The 22,776-nt window shown below is 29.4% G+C and overlaps 1 protein-coding gene across 1 annotated transcript in view; it reads right to left on the bottom strand.

Annotated features, from left to right (window-relative positions):
- LOC142322910 (uncharacterized) overlaps nt 1-22,567 on the bottom strand; it is a 126,694-nt gene extending 104,127 nt beyond the window's left edge. Inside the window, exon 1 of the mRNA XM_075361999.1 lies at nt 22,469-22,567. Within this exon, the coding sequence (XP_075218114.1) occupies nt 22,469-22,567 (99 nt within the window). The remainder of the gene's footprint in view (nt 1-22,468) is intronic.
- Nucleotides 22,568-22,776: the final 209 nt, after the last annotated feature.

Raw genomic sequence — 22,776 nt, 5'->3', positions numbered from 1 at the left:
ATAATAATAATAATAATAATAATAATAATAATAATAATAATAATAATAATAATAATAATAATAATAATAATAATAATAATAATAATAATAATAATAATAATAATAATAATAATAATAATAATAATAATAATAATAATAATAATAATAATAATAATAATAATAATAATAATAATAATAATAATAATAATAATAATAATAATAATAATAATAATAATAATAATAATAATAATAATAATAATAATAATAATAATAATAATAATAATAATAATAATAATAATAATAATAATAATAATAATAATAATAATAATAATAATAATAATAATAATAATAATAATAATAATAATAATAATAATAATAATAATAATAATAATAATAATAATAATAATAATAATAATAATAATAATAATAATAATAATAATAATAATAATAATAATAATAATAATAATAATAATAATAATAATAATAATAATAATAATAATAATAATAATAATAATAATAATAATAATAATAATAATAATAATAATAATAATAATAATAATAATAATAATAATAATAATAATAATAATAATAATAATAATAATAATAATAATAATAATAATAATAATAATAATAATAATAATAATAATAATAATAATAATAATAATAATAATAATAATAATAATAATAATAATAATAATAATAATAATAATAATAATAATAATAATAATAATAATAATAATAATAATAATAATAATAATAATAATAATAATAATAATAATAATAATAATAATAATAATAATAATAATAATAATAATAATAATAATAATAATAATAATAATAATAATAATAATAATAATAATAATAATAATAATAATAATAATAATAATAATAATAATAATAATAATAATAATAATAATAATAATAATAATAATAATAATAATAATAATAATAATAATAATAATAATAATAATGCCCTGAGGTAGATAATCCCCACGTCCGGAACACAACATCTATGTTCCACGTCCAGGGCGGCAACAGCTGTACCTTTGTACATCACATATAGCTGGCTAACGGGGTTCCGAGTAAATTCCTCGGTTATGCATTGTTAAGTTTGACCTGGTTCCAACTTCGGGTCACTAAACGGACTGGATTTTTGGCTACCTGCAGGAAATGGAGTAACATATGATTTTGGAAATGGATTCATACCATTCTTAGAGCTGGCGATGTGGCGGCCAGGGTCAATGTTATTGCAGGTGTAACGGAGACCCTTCCGTTGTCCACATGCCCCCTGCGATGGCAAGCATGTAGTTAAGGTGCCCATGTTCGGAGCATGGGAGCCCTGAAAGCTTCGGTGTGTAGGGGCCTGGAGTCAGTGCAGAGACTGCGCATCCGCTCTCTGCCAGGACATATGCCGGTTCCACCGGAGTACCGGATAGGACCTCCAAGGTTAGTAGCCCTGGAGTGGGGGTGTACCCCGGCGGCTAGCCTTGCTACAGAAGGGATCCACTGTTCATGAATTTTTCTGAACAAACTAACGTGGCAGAGGGTGCACGTAAACACCCTCGTTTAGAAACCGCCGATTCGCCACAAGCGAAGAGGAAAAAAAGCAAGGAGAGTGATAAGTTAAGAAAAGATGCTGATAAAATCAGTAAAGATTTAAGAAAAGCTTTGTTTGGAAATAATTTTCCAAAACCAAGATTTTTGATCATTACAAAAGAGAATGGTAACTTCCAAAAGGTAAGTCCATTCTTAATTGCTAGAGAGATTACAAATTGTGCTGGTGGTCCTGTCAAGGATATTCGTAAAACTTTTAATGGATTGCATGTCGAAACCATCAACGACATGCAAAGCCAGAAAGTTTTGGCGTTGAAGAAGATCGGTGAATATGCGGTTTCGGTCCAACCGCATAGTACACTTAATTCATCTAGAGGAGTTGTTGTTTGCCGTGATCTTCTTAACTGTACTGAAGAAGAAATAGTGCAGGAAATGTCTAGTCAGGGAGTGACACATTGTCGCAGACTTTCTATGAGACGAAATGGTCAGATTCTTCCTTCGGCCTCTCATGTCTTGACATTCAATAGGCCAAGTCTTCCTGAAAAGGTACGAGCTGGCATCCATCGGCTTGATGTACGGGCATTTATTCCGCAGCCGATGAGATGTTTTAGATGTCAACGTTTCGGACACACTGCCGCTAGATGTGAAGCGCAGGAAATTTGTATATGCGGATCGAAGATACATGAGGGTGATCCATGTAAAGACCCTCCAGTCTGCATTAATTGTAAAGGGCACCATAACTGTCGATCCAGGAACTGCCCAGTATACAAATCAGAAACAGCCATTCAGGAGGTTAAAACGCTTCAAAAAGTCAGCTACCCTGAAGCGAAGAAGATTGTAAACCTACGTACACCTAGACCATCGACTTCATACGCAGAAGCAGCTGCTGCTCCCCCCACACCTAAAATCAACGTGGAGCAGTTGCTTAATACGATGGCGCCAAGTCTCGCGACAATAATAGAAAGAATCATTGATTCCAAGATCGAGTCGACTCATCAGATACAACAAAGTAAACATGAGAAGGCTCAATCCCGGACTGACGTCGCCGACAGAAGACCCGTACCAGCGCAGTTTAAAAAACCGGCAAAATCCTCGATTATAACTCCAGCAATAGACGTAATGAAGAAAAATCTTGATTTATCCGAGAAAGATCTAAAGATCACCCCGACGACGAGTCATATAGCTAAGGATACTGTGACAAGAGTACAGGAAAAATCTGCGTCAACCAAAATGGAGGTGCAAGTAACTATCGAGAAAGCACCAGACACAGACGATATTAAAACCGTACCTACAGAGGCCCCAAAAGCTCAGAGAACAACTGTGGCGAGAGCATCTGTATCAGCCGGCCCAAGCACAGCCTTAGACATTGAATCGAGTTCATCAGCCGCCGAAAGTGCATCGGTTGCAAGTTTAGACTCAATTGCAACGATGCTCACAGCACCATTGAAGCTTTCATCACCAGATGTAAGCCGGCGAACGTCATTGGCGTCAGAAAGAGAAGACGATGCCATGTCCGAAGCCTCAGACACTCTGTCGTCGGAAGTTGAGGCCGTTCGCAGAATGGAAAAGCGGTGTAAAAAAGGTTGGCCGAAAGGAAAGCCTAGGAAGTAGTATAACTGGATCAGAAATTATAAGGAAAAGCAAAATTTTGATCATTTTGTGAAATTTTGAACCTTTTTTTTATTTTTTTTTTGAAGTGGGATGGGGCTAATGACCAAAGTAGTCGATGCCCCTAAAAACCTCAAAAAAAAAAAAAAAAAAAAAAAAAAAAAAAAAAAAAAAAAAAAAAAAAAAAAAAAATAATAATAATAATAATAATAATAATAATAATAATCCGCCGATCTTCTTGACGGAGTAGTAGCGTCTCGGTCTTTCATCTGGAGGTCCCGGGGTCGAATGCCGGTCAGACAAAGCATATACATTACAAGAAATTCCAACCGGCAAAAAATCAAAACAGTCGATGCTCGTAATAATAATAGATTATTGATACTGTAATATTATAATTATAATTATTAATTCTGTAACTATGTAGATCCGCCCTTGTTTTTACCTCCTAGTATACGTCAGATATAAAATATGAAGCCGTTTCCATACTTTAATATCATCCTATGCTATGTATATGCGTAAGTGAGACGATTAAATTTGTAAATATTATAATATGTAAAACTTTTCAGGGTAACATAGTGTGAGTTATTTATTATTATGCTTATATTATTTAAATTTATCCAAAATAATATAAAATAATAAATAATTGCACATAAATTAAAGTACCACTTACTTCAATTATTATAATCATACTTATTAACCACTCCACTCCACCTTTCTGGGAATAAACAAGCAGTTAATTTTTATTATTATTATTCTACTTAACTTAATAAATTCCATTATACTTAAACAAAGATAAAACTAAATAGTAAATAAAAAAAAGTTCATAATCTTTCGTAGTTGTATTATAAAGACGCATATACGCCTTAATATACAGAGAGATCATATTTTAACTAACTTTTAAGACATGTTCTAATGGTGAAATGACATTGTTAAACTGGCAATACACACATAAAGGTTTTAAACAAAACTTGTAAAGAATTTGATACTGAGTAAAATCGTTTGAATACAATCAAGAGAAACTAAATACAAACGTAAGAATTTCGAAATTTATTAAAAACAAACCGTTTCAAAATGTGTTAATTTTAAAAAAAATATTTCGAATGCTCTTTCGCCGTTCGGAGGACATTTTCAGTGATTTAATTTGTTTCTGCAGGAAAAAAGTGAAAACCACTTATTAAATGTTGGTGTCCAGTGTGGGGAAGATAGTTATAATGAGAGGTAAAATTTAGATATATTGATGGGAATATAAAACCTTTGAATTAATTAGCTTATCACTACAATTTATTATTTATACACCTTTTAAGTTCATTATTATTAAAAAAGGCCCCCAAAGTTTGCAATGAAATGACTCATTAACAGGTAATGACAACAGCAGTTAATGCCACTTAAAATTAACAAAAACAGTTGCGCGTAAGAATTTAAAATAGAACTATTGTGAACAGAATTATTGTGAATTTAACGAACTGTGCAAATATTACATATAAATATGTACGTGTGTGTGCGCGCGCTCGCATTATGACCGCTAAAGAGTGTTTAAAAACCTAGTAAAAAAATCATAAAATCACAAAATATATTATTTCATTGTTAATTTAATTGCAAAGCAACCAACATACATTAAAATGTTATCGTTCTACTTCCATACAAAGAGAAAATTATAATTAATAAGGATAAAGGTACATTTTTATAAGAAAGAGAAAATAGGATAAAAATATCAAAAAATCATGAATAAAATTAAAAAGAATTCCTATTATAATATATATATATAAACACATTATTATTATTATTTCTACAAACTTCTACTAAAAAAAAAAACAAAAAAAAAACGTGAATTTCTTTTTATTATAAAATTGACATTTTTGACTTAAGAAAAATATCAAACAACATCAATAAAATTAAAAGGAGTAGCTACAATTATATATATACACACACACACACAGACACATTATTATTATTGTAATTTTTTTTAAATATAATTTCAAAACAGATTTCTACAAATAATTTATATTAAAAAAAAATACGAGATTTTTTTTTTTTTATTATAAATTGACATTTTTGACTTATAGAAAAATATCAAACAAACATCAATAAAATTAAACAGAGGTGCTATATATGTATATATATACACACACATACAGACACATTATTATTGTAATTTTAAAAAAAATAAGATTTCAAAAAATTTTTACAGATAATTTTAATTAAAACAAAAAAAAATACGAGAATTTTTTATATGCTAAATTGACATTTTTGACTTATAGAAAAATAATATCAAACAAACGTCAATAAAATTAAAAGGAGGTGCTATAATTATATATATACACAAACAGACATATTTTTATTATTATTGTAATTTAAAAAAAAAAATAAGATTTCAAAACAAATTTCTATAAATAATTTTAAAAAAATAAGAAAATTGTTTTTAATAATAAATTGAAATTTTTGATTTACAGAAATGCCAGACATTTTAATTGATTAGAAATAGATGTAGTATTTTCTGTATAACTGAACTCATGAAAGTACACGTTGAAAGTTAATCATTCCTCTTAACACAATAAATGGCTAAACACACTACACCTACATTACCCGTACATTGTGAATTGCTTTATATTATTTTTTCTTTTAATATCTATTTATATTGTTTAATTTATTTTTAATTATTATAGATCAGTCAAAGCTTGATAAAGTATAGCTATTTATTTTATATTTTTATTAGGTTTTTTATATATTCAATGAGTTTAATGTTGGGGTTGATCTTTTAAAATTAAAAAAATAAAAAACATTTTTGTATGTATTGTAAGTAACAAATTTTCTCTAATAAAGTTTTCTCTAAAATGCCTCTGAAGAAAATCAAAATTGGTTTTTTTCTTGCGATATCCCCCATCTCCTTAACGAGTTTATAAAAAAAAATAATATGATCATCGTCTCATACATAGAAATATTTTAGCCAAATTTGAAGAAAATCTATTCGGTCAATCGTGAGGTATAAGGCCAAAAGCATTGTAATACGCATACACACATACATACACACGTATTTTTTTTGGTCTAGATGAACTAGTTGGACCCTGAAACGTAAAGATTTGCAAAAAAAACTCAGATACCCCATTTTTGACATGATCTCTTATATTTATTTTTCCCCTGCATAGGATAGATTTACCTTAATTTATTGAATAACTATTTTAAAAAATTTGGTCGTTTTGAAATGGAATTATTTTTTTATTTTAGCTATTCTCTCTATATTCGCCAGGAAAGCAAAGTAGTTAAAGTAAGTTATGAATAAAATTTTATGAATTTTCATTTATTTCTAAACCTAGATCTAATCGTTAGTTTTCAGCATATTAATAATTAATTTTATTATTTTCTATTAATTTAAACATCCGTATACAGTTAAAAACGGAATATAAACACGACAAATCACTTGACATCTTTCGACATTTATATGGAAAATTACATATAACATATTTTCAATACATATAGAAAAACCACCTTAACCGACGTACTTACAAGAAATCTAGTTTCATTTTATATAGCACAAACATTTATTTTTTAAACGTATATTTTACATTACCTAATATAAACATCCATATTTCTGAAAACTATAATGAACAACTTAAGACAATAACACATAGCGTTAATATACACCGACCTAAATTCAAACAAATTAAAAAATAAATAAATAAATAGTACTAAAAGAATACATGGTAAATTAACATAATATCTCGATAATTACTTCCGCAACACCGAAGTAAAAATTAAACTGGAATAGTTATTTTAATATTACTCGTTCATAGGGCAGACAGGACGAATCTACAGATATAAAGGAAAAATACAACAAAGTAAATCTTTGAAAATCATTTACAGATAATGAAATACTGAAAAACATAATTACGATCAAATTTTACACGTTTGCATACAGACATATTTTTTTTTTTAAGTACATATAATAAAAAACTAATTTAAAAAAACTTTTTTTTTTATTAAATAAAATTTATGAATTCGTGACAGATCGTATAACACAGAATGTAAGTTAATACTTCTTTATTAATAATTTTTCTCTTTCTTTTTTATTGATTTCATTCTTGTTTCATTTTCTGACGTTATTCTTTCTGCTGAATATAAACATTCAGGTTTATCGTTATACTGTAGTGCTTAAATTTTGCATTATAGGATATCGGTATTTTATTGTGAATATTTCGTGTCATTACGTTAACCTATTTTATGTGATTTCTTTTTTAGGTTAGTTTTTCATTATGCTTTATTTTATATATATATATATATATATATATATATATATATATATATATAATAAAAATAAATAAATAAATATATATTTTTTTTTGGAATTGGCTATTTCTGGATTGCATGAACAAATTTTACTTTTCCTTTGAGATTTTCATCCTCTGCCATGTCTCGGTCATCATTTTTCTTAATGTATCTCTTGTGTTCTGTGATTCTCTTCTTGTTTCCTCCTCCGTTTTGAGCCGTTTTAAATCTTTTAAACTCTTGTACTTTTTCTTGAAAATTCCCTGCCTTAAAATTTTTTCTTCTCTTATTCTTATTTCTTTCTTATCTCTAGAAACCGATTGGTTTTACTTTTAAGATTATCAAAGAAATTAAAATCTTTTTTCATTCGTTCTCTTTAAAAAACCGTAAAAGATTATTTTCCGATTTTTAAGTGTGTCGACTTTTTTTTCAAATTTTCTATAAATTTCCTCGTTCGATCTTAAACATTTTTATTATTTTCACACGTCGGGTCTAATATTTTTCTTAGAAATTTTCTTTTTTTTCAAAATATTCCCTAGTCTTCCTTGATTATCTAATGTTAATATTTCTGCTGCGAAACGTCATTCAGGTTTTTATAATCGTATTGTAATATCTGAATTACGTGTTGTAAGAAATCGATTTTTATTGTAAATATTTTTGGTTAGTTTGAAGCTATTTCGATTTTATTTGCCCAATTTTCTAAACACATTTTTTCAAGTCGATTTTTACATTTTCATATTCTTTTTTTATTTAGTTCGATAAATTTTAGTAGAAAATACTCGATTAAGCAATTTTTTTTTGTAAGATAAAGTGAGATTGAAAACCTTGCCCAAGATCATTGTTTATTGATTACATTAGTTTTGAGTATGGTTTTTCCAAAGTCGTAATTAAATGGACAACTACTTGGTATATAATTAATGAAGCTGCAGCATATTTTATTATTAATTAAATATATTTGTATTATCAAGTTTATTAATTTTAGGTTGAATAAAAATTAAATGAAATAAAGTAGAAAAAATTAATCTTTTATTTGACACACACACACACACACGCACACACAATCCTCTCTCTACCACCCTCTCTCACTTTTTGATATTTTTCATCTTTTAATATACATACATATATATTTTTTTCTTCTATTTTCTTGTAAGAATTACTTTTTGTTAGCTTTTAAACTTTTGCGCAAACTTTTTTTTGTACTGTACGTTCTTCCTATTTAACTTCAAAAGTTTTTATATGAATTTTTTACAATTTTTTATAAATGCTTTTCTTTTGTTAGTTGTTTGTTCTATGCCAGTTTAACGGTTATACAGAGGTGTATTCTTGTTTTAAGAAATTACATTTTTTATAATGTGATCTCATTTACGTTAAACTAGACTATATCTTATGCGTGAACTGAATATAATGAGTTATAACATAAGTAAGATTTATTGTTAATTTATCTTCATCTTCGTTAATTTTTCTTGTTATTGAAAATGATTTTCTTGTTTCACTACATTAATTTTCCTCTTGATAGTTTATTAAAGTCAATTAACTAATTTGGTTCTGTAAATCTTTTTTTTAGGTCAACTTTACCTTCTCCTCTTATATAATATATTTCGCAAAAAAAGGAAGAAAAACAACCATGATTTTAACTTTTATAAATTTCTTACGGTATTACAATTCATATACATTTATCTTCTTACTTTTCTTTTTTTTTGTTAATCCTTTTGTTTAATTTATTTGCTTTAAAACTTCCTAATTAGTTTTGGTTACTTTTTATACTAATATTTTCCATATAACTTCGTTTCTTACGCTTCAAAATTATATTTTTCAGTATTTTTCTTATGTTTAATTAATGATTTTTCAATAAAAATTATTTTTTTAACAATCTGGGAAGTTATTAAATTAACAATAAATATTTATTTATTGTTAATCTCTATTGTCGATCTATTGTCGATCTCCATGGTAGCGTCTCGGATTTTCATCCGTAGGTCCCGGGTTCGAATCCCACTTAAAATTATTTAATATTATTATAAATCTATAACTGTATAAAAGTTTTCAGTAACGTCACTCTGTCACTGTACGATTACTTCATTCAAGAAGATAACCATTTTATTATTGCAGTAAACTAAATATATATCTGTTATAAATATTATATACGTTTTACGTAGTTAATTTATTTTTTTAACATTAATATAATTGAATACTTAGTCAAACATTTTTGTGATAACTATCCTAATGTTATGTGTTTTTTATTGTCATAAAAATTAATTTTAAAAGAATGGAGTTTACTCCTTATTGCAAATAACATTCGTCGGTGGGACAAATAATTCAGAGAATTGAGTGGTATACTAAAGAAGTACGTCGAGATGACCTTCAGTGTTTGATGAGACTATTGATGGTGTGCGAATAATCTATTTGCGTCCAGAAATATCACTGCCGAAGTTCTGTATAATTAGGCGTTCAAAAAAACTGTTCATATTGTTTTAAAATGAACAATTACTATTTACTGGTTATACAAATTCAGGTCGTTACATAAAAATTATCTACGGAACAAAACGACTTGAGATTCATTAGAAAGATTCTGGATGGTTGATTATGATGGGAAATTTTAAACAAGTTTATTTTCAATGATAAATTTATTGTTTCATGTTTCAGGACGAGTATATCGGCATAATGTTCAAATTCTAGATACTGACCTTTACAGTTCATCATCGAATATCAACGTGACAGCCCAAAAGTCGTTGCGTGATGCGGAATTAGACGAGATAAAGTTATTGAGCCCTTCTTTTCTACCGAAAAACTTATAACTTGAAACAAATAATCGGATATATTAAAAGGGTATTCAGCGCCTTATATACTGGAGAATTACATTTGCCCATTAAACGGAGCGCCTCTAAATTTTTCCGTATTCGTGTTGGATTACCTAAACGAAACATTTCCTCAGCGACTGGTCGGACGGAGAAGGATGGATAGCGTGGCTTTATGCATATCTTATCGTTATGAATTTTTATTTGAAGAGTTGTTATTAAGATACAAGTATTCTTCCGTTCAAATAAGAAGTTTGAACAATTTAAATGAACGTATCAATTAATGATCAATCACATTATATTCTCTGTCGTGTATGACAAGTTTATTAACATGTTGGTATTTGTAATGCTGCTATAAAATCTGCCAAACGAGTATTACTCTTGGTGAGTTTCTCTTCATTTTTAAATACCATGGTTGTTTGAAACCACACCATTATTATACAGATCGACTGTATATAATTTAGTTTAAAATATACATTTTTCAACAAATATAATTACTAGTTTTAGTAAAATGCAGTTCTTCTCATTTAAAACGAATGTATTTAAAGAAAACATTTTGGAGTTAGCCTTTTAAAATAATTTTGTGTTTTAAAATTTTATTGAAAATTAATGTTAATTTTATGTGGTTGATTAATTTCTGCCTATTTCTTAATTAGCAGAAATTATTAATCGTGAAGTAAATTATTCTAGTCCTTATGACTTAACATTCGCTCTTTACAATTTAAGTTATATATTTGTTTGTAAATTTGTTAGTTTGCCTGACGGGCTAATTTTTTTATCCATGATTTAATATACAGTTAGATTTTTGTTGTATTTCATTTAATTTGGCGTTCTGTTTGCGTTTATTAACGTTTTGTTTTGTTTAAGCTAATTACGGTGTTTATTTTTGATTTTTTAAAAATAAATTAGCCGACGGTCGTTAAGAACGATTTACCTTAGCAACACAGCTGTCATACTGTGCCAGCAACGAGCTGCGGCCCAATACATGAAACTTACTGATGATGGTGATGCCCTGAATGAGTGTGCGATTGAATTTTCTTCTCTCCCGGCTGTTTCTACTTTCGAGAAGATAGTGGGTCTACCGGTGGGGAAAACATAAAAAAACGGCTGCGGCTCTCCCCTCCGGGTGCGGAGGAGCAAAAGAAGCATAGGGCGGCAACTGTGGGCTCTGCCGTGGTTGGTAGACTTGTCCGGGATTGTAGTGGACCGGTCCCGATGGAGGAGCTAACAAAGACGGTCTCCAGTGCAGCGGAGGATCCACTGGCAGGTAGGGCGAAGAGGAGGAAATGCCTCCTCTTTAATTTCTTTAAAATCACTTCTCTCCAGTTCTTTAACATGTCTGAGAAGACATGTTAAAGAACTGAGTGGGTTAGTTCGTAAAAATCCCTTTGGGGTTCCCCATTTGAGGCGCGGCGTATAATTAAAAGACCGGGTCCTGGCTATGTGGGGGAATTTAGTTTCCGACCAGGTAGTTTGAGGCGATGGCCCTCTCTGGAGCTGAGTAAATGCTTAATTGAGAATCCAGCTCCGGGGGGATCAACCAATGATGTAATCAAAAAAAAAAGAAAAAGAAAAAAGAAAACATTTTATTAATAATAATAATAATAATAAATAATTCATTGATAATTGGTTTAATAATTTAAAATCGATAATGTTCAGTTCCAAGCTAATTAAAGTAATTCGTTGAACCGTATGGTAATTTATCTACTTTTTCCATAGAATATTTTCTATATTAACATCAATAGTTTATTGTTACGCGATAATAAGTAATACATTTTTAATAATATTAAATACTAAATTTTCTGCTTTTTTCACAATATTACACCTTATAAAAACAATGTCGTTTTGCTAAAATTATTTTGATGGTTTTGTTAATGTGATGTTCACATTTCAAAGCTCCTGTTTTAACTTTTATCTTTACCCGCTTTATCATCTGTTTTATCTCTTCATTCAAATATAGCTTTCTCTGTCATTCTTTCCCTTTATATCTCTTATGGTCACATACACTGTATACTTGTGTAATTAATTGTGGTAAAACAAAGCCGAAACAACTCGTCAGAGAGTGAAGCTCTGCTCTAAATTGTACTGGGATGAGTGTACACTATATGACTTATTGTGCATCCCCTGTTCTAGTTATATATACACAGAAAAAACAACAAAAACCCCAAAAAACATAGGTTATCTGATGAAAATAAATGAACTACTCGTGGTTTTTGTTTATGTAGTTTTTCTTTTATTTAAGCAAACACAAAAAAATAGTAAATAAAAATCTCTTAAAGTCAAAATTAAGCAAATATATCTTATTTGTAATAATCTGAATGTTTAATTGTATTTTTTCCTTCTGTATTATAGATAGTTTTAAAATTTTAAAACGGTTTAATATTATAATATCCTATGTGACAATAAGCTACAAACGCATAAATGTGTATTACTCGTCAAAGTTTAGAAACTTCAATCCATGCTTAAGGGGATTGGAATCCAGGACCTCCGTATGAAAGGCCGAGGCTACTACTCCGCTACGGAGATCGGCAGTGATACTGTTATTGAAACAGTACTCGTTTTAATACATTAATATTTGCATAAACACAAAGTTCCTGAAAAGGAATTAAAATTATGAGAAACATATTCAAATTTGCTTTATTTATTTTGATAATCAAGTTGTATTCAACTATCCATTTTTAATAACTATTCGAATTTTTATGATTAAAGAATAACCTAATTTGTTATTATAAATTTGATGTATAATTTTAATAATACTTGTAACTACAAAATTATATTAAAAAAAATTATTGGAAAATGAAAAAAATTAACGGTTTTTTGTTTTATTTAACTAGTTCTATTTAAAAATGACAGCTGTTTCGAAACACAGTACGTTTTTCAGATGTTAAGTACAGAATAACTTTTGAATAGCTTTTGGTAAGTTATTGTGTATCAAAAACGCTGGCATGTTTAAATAAAATTAGAAAAAATAAATAACAAATTTTCATTTTCCAATTTTTGGGATGGATTTTCACCAAAACAGAGATTAATTAAAACAAAATTATTTTGTAGGATGATCAGTTTATAAATTGCTACATTTTATTGATTATGAAATTTTGAGCAGAATATTTTTATCCCTGTAATTCCAGAACGGCTGAACCAGTTTATATATATATATTTTTAAAAAACTTTGACGCTTACAAGAATTTTGTTTTTTCTGCTGTGAAGTGTTAAGCATATGTAAGTTATTCATTTACTGACGATGAAACCTAGATAAATGTTCAGATTTCATTTCGAAAAAAATATTTACGAATATAGAATTTATTTGAGGGGCTTCAATGATTCAGTCTTATCCGTGCGGTTTGTGTTGTGTGTGTTGCGTGTGTGCATGCATAAAGATATAAATTAATGAAAATTGATGTATACTCGTCCGTTTTTGTCATACGATAAAATGGGACTTACATGTTACAGAATTTATATTAAACACTACAGCACCTTTCTCATTACTTTCTGACATCTATGGACTACAGTTATCATAAATTCGTTGACTGCAGTGAAATTTGAAAATTAACAAGTTTTCTAAACATTCTGTAAAGACGAATTTCTGTTTCATAAATTGAATACATTTATAAACCGCTGTAATTAATGAAGGATAGAATATTGATAAACTCGCAAAATATATATCCATACTTACTAAACTTTTATTTACAGATATTCTTGATCTTATTCAGATATAACTTATACGAGTGCATAATCTAATTGAAGTTAGAAACAGGAAGAGTTTTTTCGGGTGAAACCTTCGGTGTTAGAGGAAGGTGCGGGGATCACGCTTTCGCGATCGGTTAATTTTATAGTTAAAGGTTACGGTAGGTGGTCGTGCTTGGAAGAGCCCATACGAAGGCGATAGTAGGTTGTGTAAATACTGATGGAAATGTTTGCCGAGGCATTTGCATCGATGGGGTGGCATTCTGACCGATGATGATAGTGAGGGTAAACCGGAGGATCTAAAAGACGACCTCCGGTAAAGTCCACCAAGGTTAGGAACGGAGGGGTTGGTGTGGCTACCGGAATCGTCATAAAGTAACATACGGAAATACGTCCGTGTAAATATATAATTAAACGTATATAACGGAATAAAAAAATCTGTATAAAATTGAATGTATATAAAGGTTAAATTATCCATACGTCTGCATAATTAGTGTGCATTAATTTTGTCTTCCCCTACGGGGGTCAGGAAGAAAGCCCAAGTAAAGTATACGCAATTAAAGGAAAATTTTTTCACTTTTACAACTAGTAAACCATATAAAAAGTCACTTAACTGTATATCTTAACTTATCCTTTACATTTAAGTTTCTTTTTTTGTTTGTAACTAAAAATTGCTAAATCTAAAAAAAATATCAAATTATTATAATCTTACTAAACAAATTGCAGTGAGTTTTAAGTTGGTGAATAATGAGAATAGATCGTTTTTTATTTATCGTTATCGGAAAGTTTAATACGGTAACTGTCTCTTATGATATTTCACTAATCATAAAAAATATTAATATACGTGTAAGTTAATAAAAATAATACCGTATTATAAAAAAGCAAAATCTAAAACTGCAAAAAAAAAATAAAATAAAGAAGTCATCTATGGAACAAAGTCAGTAACAGCATGCTGTTTAATCTTTAATACTTTACAATTTATGACTATCAGAATATGCCATCCAATTTAATACTACGTATGTTTTCCCACAAAAACCAACTTATTGCTGACGTGATTTATTGCTTTTAATTGAATTTTTTTTTTTATATAACCAGTCTACAATTACAAAGTTGCCGCAAAGTGATCGTGTTAATTAAAAAAAGCAGTAAAATTCGTCCGTATAAATATATAATTAAATCCAAACCTAAATTTCCACGTGTATGTTTTATGTTTATTTTTTAAGTCTGAGCACACTACGATGTTCATTCAAAATCAAGAACCGCTGTTTTGAACCGTCTGGTTTTTTTACCAAAGTTTTTATTGAAATTTTCTGAATGTATATAACGGTTAAATTATCCAGACGTCTGCATTAATTAGCGTGCATTAAAGCTTAAAATAAGAGCAAATGTTATTTTACAGCGCATTTCTCGGTCAGTAATGTTTTGAGATGCTAAATAAACTGAGCGCGATCAGAAATAACCGATTGTATTTCTTGCTGTTGTGGATTTAGCGATAATGCTGAATTGAATTTAGTTTCATTTATTTAAATTGGTTCACTTTAATCGAAGTAAAAGCTATTAAATAGAAGTTTTTCTTGTGCGTCTATTTTTTTAAGGAGGCAAATAAATTTTTTATTTTTTTAACAAACAGTATTTATATATTTTATACGTAGATAACGTTACTTTTATAAATGATTGGTAACACTGATTTTATCTACTACTTTTACTTTCTTGGCGAACATAGCTAGAATAGCCATATTAAAGGGAAAAATATGATGATCATGTCAAAAATCGGGTATCGGATTTTTTGAAAATCTTTAGTTATTAGGGTCCAACTAATTCATTTACACAAAAAAAAAAAAAACGTATGTACGACGAGGGGCGTTCAGGCCACTCCGGGAAAATTAATTTTTTATAAATGTAGAACACACTTCATAATAAAGAATACTTTTATTTCTCGATGCAATCCCTCGCTAAATTTATCCCACCGTTTCACTAGCGTCTGGATACTAGCAGCGTAGAAAGATTTGTCGTTACGTCGAAACCAAGATAGGACCGACTGCTTGACCTCATCGTTGAAATGCTGGCTTCCGAAGAAAAATTTAAAGGGCTCGAACAGGTGAAAATCACTGGGAGCGAAGTCCGGACTGTAAGGCGGGTGTGACTGTAACTCCCAGTCCAGATCTTGAAGCGTGCACATTGTGCAGTGCGCTGTATGCGGTCGTGCATTGTCCTGCAGAAACACAACGGCTTTTGTGATTTCTTTTCAGTTTTATCTTGAGAGCATTGTGCACATCTTGAAAAACTTTGTAGTAGTACTCATTGTTAATATTGGCTCCACAGGGTAGAAAATCGACGTGAATGACACCTCGATTATCCCAAATCTTTTTATCCTAAAAAACTGAGGCTATAACTTCGGTGGGTCCGAACCACCCGACCGGGATCTTTACTCACTGACTGCGGGCTTCTTTAAAACGTTTGAACCAATCAAATGTTTTACTGTGATTAAAAGTCTCACTACCGTACTGCGCAAGGAGTCGTGAATAAATCTTACTGGGTTTTACACCTTCATTCGCGAGAAATTTCATTACAACGCGCTCTTCCACATATCCATTCACTACATTAGGCGTCATGTTATTTACGACTGACTGTTGTTTAACATTGCTTCACGCCAGCGCGCCTTGCGGTAATAGTTGACACTTGTGCCTTACGTGTACAGCCAACTGAGTGCTCTGGAATCTCCATTTGTACTCTAGTCTAACAAAAGCCCCGGATTGAACGTCCCTCATATGTATGTATTTATATGCGTACGTGTGTCGCACTGTATTTGGCCTTATATTTTAGGATTAACCGAACCGATTTTCTTCATTATGTATTTATAAGGCAGTGATGATATAATTTTTTAAAAACTTTGTTCAGGGATGGGCGATATCGAGAGAAACCAAATTTAAATTTTATTCAGAGGCACTTTGAAAAAAACTGGAAAAAATGGAAAACCTTTTACCAAATGTGTGTATAAATAATCCCAAAAAGATTTTTTCAAAAAATCAACCCTCACCTCTTAAAATTGAAATATACGTTTTTTGTTCTTTTCGCTAACTCCATTCGGGCATAATATACAAAAAAATTCTTTGGTATTTTATTCTTCATATCAAAAAAGTCTACAATTTTTCAAAATTATAAACCCTGGACTTTAAACGCAGAAATTTTTTTTGAAAATTTGTACATTTTTTTGTACAATCATTCTAGCAGATCAGAAACCATAAAAAAACTATCAAGTTTATCTCTTAATTTGGATACTTGGAATTACAGTGTGGTTTTATTTCACGCTTTGCCAAGGAATCAGAGCGAAATCTTTCGCTAGCCGTAACTCGCTAAAGGAGCGTTTCCGAACCCATGTTTTCTGTACCTTTATCATTATTTTCGGTAGTAGAATGAGTTCAGAAAGCGCCATTCACTATGTGAACCACTCTGAATAGTCGTATAGATATGCAGTAATTTACATTCCCTGTAATGTATGTTTAATTTAAAATTACATCAGATACCTTATTTGCAAAAATAAATGTAAAAGGAAAAATGTATTAAATCTAAACTATGTAACGTTTCGTTAATATAATTTTTTTATGTGTAGTTGAAATAAAAAATAAAAAAAAATAGTTAACATTTTACCTTATCAAACAATAAATATCAGTATGATATATTTTTTATTGGGAATGAAAATATAAGAAAATAAAATTAATAAAAATAAAGATTGTACTGCACAATCTATTTTTAACATCTTTATAAAACCTGAAATTTATTATCTTGTATTCTTATCATTCGTGACGATGTCGGTCACCATTTTTTCATTATAATAAAAACTTTTATTGACTTTCCTTAAATCAAAAAAAAAAAGAAAAAGGAAATACGTCCGAAAGAAAGAGAGAGTAGAAAGAAAGTGAGAGAATGAAAGAGAAAGAGGGACAAGAGAAAAGAGTGAACCTGTTATCAAAATTACATTTTTAATACCATTCTTTAGACGAAAATTCTATTTCAGTACTTTTATTATTCAGAATTCCATTTCAATCACGTCATTTAATATCTAAGATGTTTCTCATAAAATCTTACTTTTTAATATATTTTTTAACACTATTATTGCGGGTGATATTCAAAACCCAATAAACGATTTTATTTTGTTTTCTCAACTATTGTATGTATCTTAATTATATCTAAATAATTATTTTTAAGAAAAATTTAAATAAATTTTAGATTTAACAGAAAATTTTCCCATTATCTCTCAAATTTAACAAAGTTTTACTTCGGGAAAACCGGAAGTAGCGCTCAAAGCTCTTCATTTGCATATGTCTCTTAACCCTATTTTACTCATCCCGATATTCTGCAGTGTTCTACTTAGGAAAAACAGGATATAAATTTAAAAAAAGAGCTCATTATAGCACAACAAATTACATAAAACTTCTAGGTTTTTCTATTTATGTTTTAAGTATCTTAATGATTTATACATTTTATGAAATAATTATATAACTTCACATAGTACTACATTGGACAAACAGGACGTCACTTAAAAGGGAAATACAATGAAAATTTTTACAGAAATTATAATTATAAATATTTGTGTATATAATATTAGTAATGTATTTATCTATTATGTTGTTGCGTGTTAGAGGACACGACAAGGATATTGAGATAACACGCGTAAAAATTCTTAAAAATACAATTTATTTATTTTGAAATAAATTACTATGTATAAATCAAACATAAATCACAAAATAAAATTCTCATTTTACTGTAAACTTTACAATAGTTAAAAGAAATTAATGCAAAATTAAAAGTGATTATATGACAATAACAAATAGAAAAACATTTATAAAATCAATAATTAACTTTATAGAAAAATTATTTGATTCTAATGTTTAAAAAAGAAAACTAGCTCACTCTTTCATCACCTCCTTCTCTGTTCACAACTCCCCGAACAGTTTCCCGTACTTAACAGCAGACAAGAACGCTATCCCAAAACACAATACTCTAGTGATGCACTCTTCGCTCCTACACTCGACTGTTACCGCACATTCTCTTCGAACGCTCTAGCATACTGTCCTTGTATTTATCCCACACCCTACTGAACTGAAGTTTGCCGGTTCTCGACAGTATTTATACCTTCGGGGAAAGGGCTTGAGTTGTAGTATCATCAGACGACCTATCCTTTTGTTCGTTCAAGCATAATAATTTCTATTGTCCAAACTGTCTACACTATTCTAGAAGTTCTTTCTAGAAAGAATTTATTTGTCGTTGTTTCTTCTCAATTTTCTGTTTTAATTTGTTTGTCGATTTTCGATTTTCATTTTCTGTCTTTCCTATTCTGGCACTTAATGTTACTGGATGCTTCTCAACCTGTTACAATATTATATCTATAAATATTTTAAGAAATAGCACAGATTCGACCCTCACTGGTTTTTTAACGTGTGACAAGAAAATTAAAAAAGAAATAAGTCCCAGAATTGTATTTTTAGTAGTTTTTGAGAAATCGGGGTCGAAAAATATACTATTTTATGTTTTGTGTAAAATAACTTTGTTAAATGAGCAACACGTAAAAGTTTTAACTAACTTGAGAGAATTTGATTCTGAGAGAAACTGCGTAAATGAAGTCCACAAAAATTAAATACAAACATGAGAATTTCGACATTTATTAAAAATTTATCAAAATGTGGCAGATGGCCCCACAAGATTTCGGCTAAATGATAACTGGGGACTATATTTATGATATGGGGGCCTGTAGAGATAACGCATATTTTTAGTATTTGTACGGCTTAAAAGGAGTGACTCGGTTCAGGCATTTCAGGTTACTTTTCAGATCAGCTTAGAATATAAATAATAATCCTCCTACTTTAGATAATATGCTTATCGTGCAATACCGGATATCTTAATTCACAAATGTTACCAAACAAAAATAATTATGAGCAATATTGAATTACTAAAACTGATACAGTTGGAAGTTTAAACTTATTTAGGAAGCAACAAATGTTGTAACGTTCTACTGAAAATGTTAAGATTTCAAATGTTTCACGTGATTTAGATAAAAATAAAATTTCTCAAGTAAAAATACCTTCATTCGCAATAAAACATATGTATTGCTTAGTTATTTGGGAAAAGTAAAAAAAAACCTAAAATATTAATAATATTATTAAATTAATAATAATATTATTATTAAGACTTAATATCAGAAAAAAATATTCTTTCAATAATTTAAGTTTTTTAATTTAAATAGTATTTTTCAATGTTAAAATTACTTATGAACGATACTAAATAATTACTTTATTTATATAAATTGATTTTTTCTCTTGTTTTTTCAATAGAGAAACCCAGAATCTTTAAAAAAAAATAAAAATCAGTACCTATAATGTAATTTGTCCTGACTGAAAGATTCATCAACGCCCAGTAAAAACTATTGAAGATAAATTGATGAAAATGTGTATAATTGTTCTTCTTAAGTTCACACTAAGAAAGGTTTTTGAAATTCCGAGTTTAAAGAGTTAAAGTATAAAGTAACAATGAAATTTTTTTTTTTTTTTAATTTCTGGTAACAAACGAAGATATCAACTTGATTTTTGGATGTCTAATCTTCATGTAGACATCAAAATCTATTTCTAATTTTTTTGAAATTCTGAGTTTAAAGGGTAAAAATGATTTTGAATTTTTCTAAAACCCAGTTTCTAGATTTCTCGAAGTTCGACGTTCAAAAAGGTGAATGAAGAAAGGTAAAAAAATTTTGACAATTATTACAAATTTTCCCATTTCCGACTATATTAAACGAGATATTCACTAGACTGGGAATTGTAAATACTCTTCAGATAATTATCTAAAAACCATTTTCGGTTTTTATTAAATTTCGATTTTTTAAGAGGATGTCGGTGTACGGCGCAGTGGCTCAACAAACTCAGTCACTGTTACTGTCTGTGTGACGCGACTGGCTACACTTACCTCCAGCTAATCGACTAAAAAAAAAAAAAAACGAATTAAAAAAAATTTTAAAGTGAGAAACGAAGTACGATCACCTCCTCATAGTGGTGTATGTTGGTTAACGCTAACAACCGGACAAAGTATATTACACGTACGAAGAACGGTTAACCAGTTATAACTAATATTTTTAAGATGGAGGCTGACTGTTTTCAAACCCGCATTCTTAGATCACTCAGTGTTTCGGGTTCTGTACTGAATAAACTTTTGCTCCGAAGAAATTACTTTACACTGATATTTTTTATAAAACTGAACAGGCTTTAATTTTTAATTATCATTATGATTCTCACAAGCATGAATTTAATGAACACAGCGGCGTCCAACGGGCAAAACCCTCTGGCTAGACAGGAAAGGTACTATAACCGACTAAATATCCCCTCACCATGACGGGAACGAAAGTAACCATATAGTGCGGGTGAAGCCGCGTCGGCGTGCTCTATTTTTTTGGTTTTATTCTTTAATATTCTTTAGATATATGCTTAAAACCCATTTTCGAGGTTTTCTGAATTTTGATTTTTTAAGGGGTACAACGGTGTACGGCACGTAGGCTCAAACAACAGAGCTATACTGCCACTGTTACTGTCTGTGCGACGGTCTGGCTGTACCTTTTCTTTTTTTCTGTCTAGCCTCCAGAACCACGGTAAGGTATTACTTCAGAGGATGAATGAGGATACGTATGAATGTAAATGAAGTGTAGTCTTGTACAGTCTCAGAACGACCATTTCTGAGTCGTATGGTTAATTGAAACCCAACCACCAAAAGAACACCGCTATCCACGATATAGCATTCAAATCCGTATAAAAATAACCGCCTATACTTGAGATTTGAACCTTAGAACTCTCGACTTCGAAGTCAGCTGATTTGCAATGACGAGTTCACCACTAGACCAACCGTCTAAAGATGGGTTAGACTAACTGCACTTGCCTCCCGTTGACTAAAAAACATAGAATATACAAAACAGTTGACCGCGACGGAAAACGCAAGTAATCGTATAGGACGGGCGAAGCCGTGTCGGAGGGGTATTAGTAAATCATTAAAAAACGAAACAAAACACAATTAAAATATATATTAAAAACTTCTTTTATTATTTATTTTCTATTTTTAAAATTAAAAATGAAACAAATATCTTCTTGTTTCTAGTATTGTTTTTGTTTTGTCAGTTTTAACAGGATTTATTTTAATGAAAGTGGTTAAAAGTGGTGTTTTTATTATTCTGCTAAATACTGTAAGTACTTCGTATTACTGGCATTACCTCTTATAAAATTTGTTTACTAATTCTACATGTCCCTAGGTGTAAATCCAGTTTAAATGTAATTACTTTTAACTGGATTACCCGTGTTATACGGGTTATTTTGGTTATTGTTCTTCACTTAATGGAAATTTTCATAAGAGGTCGGGTTGAGTCTGAATAGGACCGTATAATAATTACGTTATTAAACTTTTACGAGCAATACAATTAAAAAAAAACAACAAAATAACAAAATCATAACAAAAAACTAAGAACAAAATTCTAAATGCTATTATTTTATTTACATTGATTACTTCTTATTATTATTTTATACAATATGCAAATTATTAAATATTATTATTTTTATTATTACCTGTTTACTTAACAACACCATGAGGAAAATGTACCCGTTGACGAGTAGTCCCAGGATGGTTACCAGTGTAAGAGGTACCCCCAGGACCAGGGATGACATCCCATATGATGATGTAAGTTCTTTCAACCCAGTTCACACATCTGTAACAAAAAAATAAAAATAATGTAACAATAGAAATAAGTTAAATATTACTTGTGGTTTTTAGTTGACAGATATTTTATTAATAAAGACAAACCTATTTGTAATGTTTTGGAATCCGGCCTACGAGATTCTGATTCCTCTTTTCTCTTGTAGTAGTTAATATAATC

Source organism: Lycorma delicatula, chromosome 4, assembly GCF_047948215.1.
Source record: "Lycorma delicatula isolate Av1 chromosome 4, ASM4794821v1, whole genome shotgun sequence".
Classification (NCBI taxonomy): domain Eukaryota; kingdom Metazoa; phylum Arthropoda; class Insecta; order Hemiptera; family Fulgoridae; genus Lycorma; species Lycorma delicatula.
The sequence above is the reverse complement of the archived record's forward strand: the minus strand, read 5'-3'. Positions and strand labels throughout refer to the sequence as shown.